This window comes from Zootoca vivipara, chromosome 2 (assembly GCF_963506605.1).
Source record: "Zootoca vivipara chromosome 2, rZooViv1.1, whole genome shotgun sequence".
Lineage (NCBI taxonomy): Eukaryota > Metazoa > Chordata > Lepidosauria > Squamata > Lacertidae > Zootoca > Zootoca vivipara.
In genome coordinates, this window is record NC_083277.1 from 105,259,482 (window position 1) to 105,268,899 (window position 9,418).

Sequence of the window (9,418 nt, forward strand, 5' to 3'; positions counted from 1 at the left end):
AGGTGGAAAGCGCCTTTAGCTCGGGTCAAGCTCTGGGTTCCACTTCTGCGCTCGCTCGTCCCCGCCTTCACTTTTCGGGGAATTCGAACGTGCCAATCAAGGGCCAGAGCGGGGGCGGTGCGCCTCTCTCCCCCCCCATCTGTTCCAGCCACGAAGCCCCGCCTCTGTTGCATACGTCACTCACGCCTTATAAAAGTAAAAGCCCCCCCCTCCCACGCCCGGGCAAGTGCTGAAGTTGGGAAGACGTTTTTGCTCACTGGCGGCTCCCTGAACGGGTCGATTCGTGAGGAAGGCGGAGCTCAACCCGGTTCTCAACCCTCTCTTTCTCCTTTATCTGTGTTTGGTCTCTATCCTGCCTGCCGGGAAACATGGTAAGTCGTGGGTCGGATGCGCCTCCTGCACTCACCTCGGCTTAGGTTCTGGGGATTTCCTTGGGAAAGGAAAAACACGGCTGGTTAAAGCGCAATGGCAATGCCTGTTTCCTCGTGGGTCTTGAGAAGGCGCGCAGAACTGTGTCCCGGGAGTGTCAGCTTGGCCTATGGGTGCCATGCAGCGTGCATAGCCCCTGGCACCGAAATTTGTGGGTGCCTGGCCCCTTCGTGGGGAATTTTGTGGATGCTCGGGCACCCCAGGGAGTGGCACTGTGTCCTGCGCGTGTTGGCAGCCAACTGGGTCCCCCGGAACACGCGTGTAGCCGGAAAGCCGGTCAAGGGTGTGGCTGAAGGGCGCCAGGTTGAGATCTCGTGAGAATGGGGAGGTGTGGCGTCGAGTCGCCCTTCCCTTCCCCTCGGGAGATGGCCCTTGGCTAGTCTTTCCTGAGCATCGGCTGCGCTGGAGCTTTTCTCTGACTCCTGCCATAGGGCAGCGTCCCCCAGCGCTTAGGAAAACAAAAGAAAAAACATCGGGGGAAAAGCACTTGCGTGTAGGACGTGGAGATCGTAACGCGCAGACACGTGTCTGCTGGGCTGATGTCTTGAGGAGCCGCATCCAGGCTCTTTCCGCGCGCCAGGGGTGAGGTGAGCAAAATAATGCTCAGAGATTTGGGTATATGGGTAGGGTGCGTAGCTCAGCTGCCAGCTTCCTCATGTATACCGTAGATATCCACTCCCACCCAATGGGAGAAGAACCCGGCTCTGAGAAACTTTTCTGAATCTCGATTTCTCTGACATGACGTGAGATAGGCGCTGGATACTGATATTCCCGGGGGAGGGGGCTTGGAGTGTATTTGTCGCTCTCTCGCAGCCAGCTCTGTAGAGCCTGGTATAGGAGGTAAGCCAGAAGAAGTAGCTCATCTCTGGTAGTCTAGGAGCCACAAGGCAGGCCCAGGAGGATAATAGTAGGCGAGAAACAGGGAGGGGTTGCTAAAAGCCTCCCTTTACTCATTCTGAGAAATGGGTCTCCGTGGATCTGCAAATAAGCTCTTGGCAAAATCCTCCAGTTATCTTGGGTTTGCAATGCTCAGCGGCAGGTCATGACCCTCTTAAGCTCAGAATGACAGCTTCCTGGCACCGTCCTCCTTCTTGACTTTGGACACTCCATGCTAAGACACAACACAGCAGGGTTCAAAAGATCTACACAAGCAGGGTGCAGAGAATGTGATGGAAGGAGGGGTCTGTCGAAGATCCAAACTTGTGCTGTTCCCCACGGAATTTATAGGGACCTCTCTTGCTTATTTTGGCTACTGGTTAAAAGAAGGAAGTGCTGTTAACCAGAGAGCTTCTCCAAATCACAGCTTTCTAAAAACCGCTCTGTTTCCAAATGCCCCTTGCAAAAGTGCCAGCCTAAGCTGTTTGGGTAACACTTAAAAGGCAAGTTCCTTTGGGCTTGGGTAGCATCTTGAAAGCGAAAGTGGACAAGTTTGGACTTGCCAATTGGGAGGCTTTGCTCTTGCAAAGAGATGCTGTACATAAGGGGCTTTCTGCAGCATCGCATAATGCCCAGCTGCTGGTGAAAAGGATGAAATCTCTTTTAACATGTGCTGGAAGGTGTGGCACGTACAGCCGGAGTCAAAGAAGGACCACGGAAACTAGAATTTTTATAATCGAAAATGGATGTAGTAAAGCACTCAAGATGCAGTTCCGGCGTCAATAAAAAAACATGAGGCTGCTCAGCAAGGAGTTATTTATTTACTTCATAAAGTTTATATACGTCTGGACCAGGGATGCCAACTTCAATACAATATCGGAGGGGGCAGGGCAGGTAAGCCCCACCCTGCCTTGGATCTGTCCTGCTGGTAGCATGTGGGTAGCCTTCTCTTCTGCTTTGTTCAGCTGTTGCTGAATACTGCCTCCACTGCAAACAACCAGCTACAGCAAGCCTAATCTAGTCAGGAATTCAAAATACTGTAGTTGGTTTCGAAACATCTACCCATTAGCATCTAGAAGATGGGCACTCCTGAGGAAGCAAGCATTACAGACTAGGAACCACGAGTTCCAAGCTCCTCTATAATCTTCAGGCCTTGCCTTTTTTTTAAATCAAGAGAAGAGCTCTGAACACAGGGCCTGCATTGTGGCTGGTACAGTCGGGCATCTCCCTGTGCAGATTATTAAAAGAATGGAAGCAGAACAGGCTCAAATTGAAGATGATATAAATGTAACACAGTTAATCTTAGAATATAGATGATGGCAGGGATAGCCATTAATGAAACAAACAAACAAACAAACAAAGTATTTGTTTTTGGGTGGGTGTTATTGGTTTTTTTGTCATTCTTTTGTATATTTTTTAATTTTTTAATTCAATACATTTCCAAAGTTTACAAAAAAAAGTAAATAAAAGGTACATAAGATAGCAACACAAAAGGATATAATGTGAAACACTGAAAAAAAAAATCAAAAACTCAGATTATGAACAGGGAAAAAGAAAAAGAAGGGTGGAACCCTAAACAAGACAGAAAAATATTGATCAACAACAACATTATTTAAGGAGTACAAACCATAACTTGAATAATCTATACACAAAATTATAAGAAGAAATTACCTTCATATTGGTTTGAGTCCCTTATTAGTTTTATTGACTTCCCACTATCTCTTCGCGGTTTCAACTCAACAATTACATTTAAATAGTCTGTAATTGTTTGTCCAGATAGGATGGGGAAGCATGGTGCTGTGAAGCATGCCCAGCAGCCTCAAAGTTCAAATAAAGATTTTAGAAAGGTCGGGGAAGGGGAAGGGGATTGGGGGGGGGCAGTACAGAAGGACTGGAACTTAGGCCTACCCTTAACAATACACTTAAAGGATGATAGGAGTCTTGTAAACATAATTCTACCTGGAGACACTGCAGTGTACTCTTTGACCAGGACAGTCACTTATTCATTCATATCTGTGTCTGCATATTCTTCGAGTAGTGGTGTTTAAGAAGGGGCAAGACTGTTGCAACTGTATACAGTGGTACCTCGGTCTACGAACTCCACAAAACCGGAAGTAGGTGTTCCGGTTAGCGAACTTTGCCATGGAAGCCGAACGGTGGAAGGGCACCGATGGCGGGAGGCCTCAGTAGGGAAAGCGCACCTCGGTTTAAGAACGCTTTGGTTTAAGAAAGGACTTCCGGAACGGATTACGTTCGTCAACCGAGGTACCACTGTATTAGGCTTCATGCTTCCAGGTACATCTTGTTCATCTGACTAGTCTTTTCCACAAGGAAATGCCCGGTACATGGAAGCGTGATATATAAATGCAAACATCTTGTTCCTCCTTAAGCAGCACCAGCCTAGTTGAAGAATATCGGGCAGGGAGACAGATTATAATGGCTAGAGTACCTTCAATAAGTACAGGCTCTCCATATGCATTACTGGCTAGCTAGAACATTACCCACGAACCTTCTAAGCTTTTAAGGCCGGGAAATAGAGGCACATTGTCTTCAGACAAGGACAGAATGCAAAACGTGTCCTGCTTTGCATGAACAGTTCACAAATGGCTACCACAGTTGAATTTCCTCTGACCTATCCATCTTGTTTATCACACTGGCTACACAATCCTACTTAATGTCTCCTTGAATGACGTCCGCTGCATTCCTCTGGAGTTAAAACTGCCATCTTGTGCATATTTACATGGGATTATTAGGCAAGAAGGATTCCTGCATAAGGGTTAGTATAGCCTTGAAATTCTTGTCTTCAACAAAAGCACAGAATGCCTCTGATAAGTTCTTTTTCTTTTAAACAATCTGTTGCAAAAACTTCACCGCTGGTCGTCTTGAGGTTTGTATCCTTCCCTTGACAGACCAAATATAGACTGTGGCTGCTAGTCACATGGGGTCCAAAGGATTAATTGGGGCATACTTACCCCCAAACACAAAGGCCAGCTGTGTAAACTGTTTTGAGGTTCTATGAACCAATTTGATGTGTTTCTTTTAACAGTCAAATGGTATATACATTTTGCTAAAAAAAAATTAATTGAAACTGCTGAGCTCATTGAAGTTGTGCTGACCATTTAAAACTCTAAATAGGATTAATGACTTCAAAATGGCCTTCATAAATGAAACTCACCCTAACCAATTCCTCTGACTATTTATTCTACGAGTCTGTATGGTGAAGAACTCCAGATTTGAGGATTAAAGAATACTTGGAATGAGCACTGCTAATATTGCCCATCCAGTAGACTGCTGTTCAGGCACCAAGAAAGAGACAACATTCTAATCTGGAATGTTTGTGGAGATGGGGAAGTCTTCTTGTTTCAAAGGTGAAAGACAAGGCATATCAGTTGAAGCTGCAAGAATTCCATTTTGAGTTCTCTTCAGATGGGCAGATGCTTGTTAGCTGCAAAAGCTGTCACAAGACACGTCTCTATTACCAATGGTTAAGCAGAAGCATAAAGTGAGAACTCTTATGAAAATAGGGCTGCCATATTTCCAGGGGAAATTTCCGAAATGTGGTGCTTTGTCCTGGATCTTGGGAGAAAAAAAGCTCAACAACTTCGGGGGTTTCCAAAAAAAGAAAGAAAAGCTATTTTTTGAAATATGGCAAAACCCTACTGAAAAGAACTCCAAATATCAACATCTCACTTATTAAAAGAGGAGTGTATTTTTCACATTTCCTATTTCTAAGTCAGTGTTTCTCAACCTTTTTTGGGCCACGGCACACTTGTTCCGTGAAAAAAATCACGAGGCACGCCACCATTAAAAAAGTTTAAAAATTTAACTCTGTGCCGCCCTATATTATAATTATGACTGTAAGAAACACTTGCCAAATATTGCTTTCTGGCGGGTTAGTGTTGGGTATTGGCGGCCGCCAGGCTCGTTTGCACTGAGCTTTGGGAAAGAGGAGGAGAAATATTGCTTTCCGGCAGGTCAGTCCTGTGAATTGGCGGCCGCCAGGCACATGACAATGCCAACGCCCTTCTCGTCGCCGCACGTCGCGGCACACCAGCCAGCATCTCGCGGCACACTAGTGTGCCGCGGAACAGCGGTTGAGAAACGCTGTTCTAAGTCAATGAATTGTGGCTGCCTTTGCTTTCTTGCTATTGAGTCTTCAGAATATTATACAAGTCATCAGTAAGCACAGTTTCTAATAACATGTATTTCAATTCTAAAGGCGCAAGAAGACTTCCTTAATGATGGGGATTTATAAATGGACTGTTCTGTTGCATGAAAATTACATTACAGCCTGCTAGTAACTAGGGCCGCCATACGTCCGGTTTCCCCCAGTCATTATCAGGATTTATTGTTTTCGAAATAATTTTATTTGGTTTTACAAATATAGAATTATAACAATACAAAATACATATCCATATTTAGAATTTCCCACCTTCATGGGTCCTATTGTCAACCTTTTCAACTGCATATTATTTCATAATCCCTATTTTATATCTCTCCATTTTGTCCGTAGTATTTGCCACATTACAAGTAGCAAAAGACATGACACTTGCAATGTATTTTACACTTATAACATTATTGGGATTTCAAAGATGGAATTGATGTCGGGGGCAGGGGTCCAAAAGTCGGCCCTTTGTCCTGGATCTTAGGCAAGATTGTGGGTGTTTTTGCAAAAAACAACCCAAAACAACAACCTTTGGGATGTCCTGGTTTTTACTTTTAGAAAGATGGTAGCCCTACTAGTAACTAAGCTGCTTAATAATAATAATAATAATAATAATAATAATAATAATAATAATTTATTTGTACCCCGCCCATCTGGCTGGGTTTTCCCAGCCACTCTGGGCAGCTTCCAACAAAGATTAAAAATACATTAAAATGTCACACATTAAAAACTTCCCTGAACAGGGCTGCCTTCAGATGTCTTCTAAATGTCAGATGTCTTCTGAATATTTGCTCAGAAACAGTGGCCAGTGCCTTTGTGAGAACTGCTCATTCATCTCTGCAATTCTGAAGGCAAGTCAAATGCCTCCACTTCTGAAGTAGAAGATAAATGAGGCTGCTGCAATTAGCGGCCCAAAGTCACCCTGTGAATTAGTGGATAAGTAGTTACAGGTTGACTTGCACATGAGTTCAAGCTGTTGAACCGTACCTTGCCCACGGAGGGGAGGGGGGGGGAATGGTTAATGTTTTCTAAGAACAGGTCACGCTTAATTTCGCAAACTTGAATTTGCATGGGAACGGGCGGTAATTGATTGACACGTGGGGAAATTGTCAAGTGGTGACCGGTCCTTCAGCCGAAACCTCCCTGAGAGCTGTATTTCTGCTAGAGCTACTACCATAGCTGCTTCTTTCCGCAGCGCGAGTGCATCTCCGTCCACGTTGGCCAAGCTGGAGTCCAGATTGGCAATGCCTGCTGGGAGCTCTACTGCCTGGAACACGGCATCCAGCCTGATGGGCAGATGCCCAGTGACAAGACCATTGGGGGAGGAGACGACTCCTTCAACACGTTCTTCAGTGAGACGGGAGCTGGCAAGCACGTCCCCAGGGCCGTTTTCATAGACTTGGAGCCAACTGTGATTGGTAAGCATACAAACAAGACATGCTACAGGTGGGGGTGTAGCTTCCATACCCTCCAACATTTCTCCAATGAAAATAGGGATGTTAATAATAATAATATTAATAATAATAATAATAATAATAATAATAATAATAATAATAATAATAATTTATTTATACCCCGCCCATCTGGTCGGGCCTCCCCAGCCACTCTGGGTGGCGTCCAACAGGATATTAAAAACACAATGAAAGATCAAACATTAAAAACTTTCCTAAACAGGGCTGCCTTCAGAAGTCTTCTAAAAGGCAGATAGTTATTTATTTCCTTGACATCTGATGGGAGGGCATTTCACAGGGCGGGCGCCACTACCGAGAAGGCCCTCTGCCTGGTTCCCCTTAACCTCACTTCTTACAGCAAGGGAACCGCCAGAAGGCCCTCAGAGGTGAACCTCAGTGTCTGGGATGAATGATGGGGGTGGAGACATTTAAATTACCATGTGTTTAAAGCCCGTTCCCCTCCCCTCCCCCATAGCAACTGTAGTTTCCCCTTCACAGAGCCAACATCCCCAGCACCCTTGACAAACTACAGTTCCCAGGATTCTTTGGGAGAAGTCATGTGCTTTACCTATATGGTGGGCATGCCACCCAAATCTCCTCAGAAGCCTTAGACATGTGTTTGTCCTGGTGTACAATGGATATGATTCCTCAAGGGCAGATGGTCTTAAATACCTTTTCACCTGGGATCGCTTCTCTCCGCAGATGAGGTGCGCACTGGCACCTACCGCCAGCTCTTCCACCCCGAGCAGCTCATCACTGGCAAGGAAGATGCTGCCAACAATTACGCCAGGGGCCACTACACCATTGGCAAGGAGATCATTGACCTGGTCCTCGACAGGATACGGAAGCTGGTGAGTTGATATCTGCTGCCCGTGTGACTGGGAAAAGGAAGTATTCAGGGGCCCCTAAACAGGACAGGCAAGTCGTTTCACAAAAACACCCATTATAAATGGAGAAAGTACATTTCTGTAATATGTTCCTTCTTGTTTCCTCTGTTCTGGCTGTGAGCATGGTTGTAATAAGAAAAAGTACTGCCCGTGTTAAGAGGGAAAGGCCGGCTTTTCGGGAATAGACAAAACCCTTTTAAAAAGGAACAAATGGGGACCCTCCCAAACTAACAACAACAACAAATTTTGTATTCCGCCCTCCCCAGCCAAGGCCGGGCTCAGAGTGGCTAACATCATAAAAACAACACAATAAGAGAGGACTGAATGTGCCTAGAGTCCATGGAATTCTGGATGCTAGAAGGAGGAGAATATGCAAAAGCAAAGGGGAGAGGAGAATGGAACGGCAAAGGGGGAATTGTGACCCTCTCACTCCTCCCACTGCAACATTTTGTTGCAGGTTTCACTTTATGTTCGAGCTGTATTAAACTTTAGAGCTGGGGTCTTTTAAACCTCTCTTTCCAACAGGCTGACCAATGCACAGGTCTCCAGGGCTTCCTGGTCTTCCACAGCTTTGGTGGGGGCACTGGTTCTGGGTTCACCTCCTTGCTGATGGAGCGCCTGTCTGTTGACTACGGCAAGAAGTCCAAGCTGGAGTTCTCCATCTACCCAGCTCCCCAAGTCTCCACAGCTGTCGTTGAGCCCTACAACTCCATCCTGACCACCCACACCACCCTGGAGCACTCCGACTGCGCCTTCATGGTAGACAACGAGGCCATCTATGACATTTGCCGCAGGAACCTGGACATTGAGCGCCCCACTTACACCAACCTCAACCGCCTTATCAGCCAGATTGTGTCCTCCATCACGGCCTCCCTGCGATTTGATGGTGCCCTGAATGTAGACCTGACAGAATTCCAGACCAATCTGGTGCCCTATCCCCGAATCCACTTCCCCCTGGCCACCTACGCCCCAGTCATCTCTGCCGAGAAAGCTTACCATGAACAGCTGACGGTAGCAGAGATCACCAATGCTTGCTTTGAGCCAGCCAACCAGATGGTGAAATGTGACCCTCGTCACGGTAAATACATGGCCTGCTGCCTGTTGTACCGTGGGGACGTCGTCCCCAAAGACGTCAACGCTGCTATTGCCACCATCAAGACCAAACGTAGCATCCAGTTTGTGGACTGGTGCCCCACTGGTTTCAAGGTTGGTATCAACTACCAGCCCCCCACGGTGGTCCCCGGGGGCGACCTGGCCAAAGTGCAGCGTGCCGTCTGCATGCTGAGCAACACCACAGCCATTGCTGAGGCCTGGGCTCGCCTGGACCACAAGTTTGACCTGATGTATGCCAAGCGTGCCTTCGTCCACTGGTACGTTGGGGAAGGGATGGAGGAAGGCGAGTTCTCAGAGGCCCGGGAGGACATGGCTGCCCTGGAGAAGGATTATGAGGAGGTTGGGGCAGACAGTGCCGATGGGGATGACGAGGGCGAAGAATACTGATTTCTGTTTGTATCAGTTTGTTTTATGCTTCTCGCCCCTGTCTCCTTTCTGGATGCCTTCTGCTGTCTATTGTGTTAGACTCATTAAAAAGAAACGTTTGGTTGAAAGCA

The 9,418-nt window shown here is 46.5% G+C and overlaps 1 protein-coding gene across 1 annotated transcript; it reads left to right on the forward strand.

Annotated features, from left to right (window-relative positions):
* The first annotated feature begins 218 nt into the window (after nt 1–218).
* On the forward strand, nt 219–9,418 carry LOC118079592 (tubulin alpha-1C chain). Its single transcript, XM_035103902.2, has 4 exons — nt 219–371; nt 6,666–6,888; nt 7,624–7,772; nt 8,334–9,418. Exons 1-4 carry the CDS (start codon nt 369–371, stop codon nt 9,306–9,308), a joined length of 1,350 nt encoding a protein of 449 aa, XP_034959793.1. The 5' UTR covers nt 219–368; the 3' UTR covers nt 9,309–9,418.

Bases quoted from the DNA above. Each gene is read 5' to 3' on its own strand.
- LOC118079592 (XM_035103902.2), top strand. The intron at 6,889-7,623 runs GTAAGCATACAA...TTCTCTCCGCAG, and splicing joins CTTGGAGCCAACTGTGATTG to ATGAGGTGCGCACTGGCACC. The intron at 7,773-8,333 runs GTGAGTTGATAT...TCTTTCCAACAG, and splicing joins TCGACAGGATACGGAAGCTG to GCTGACCAATGCACAGGTCT.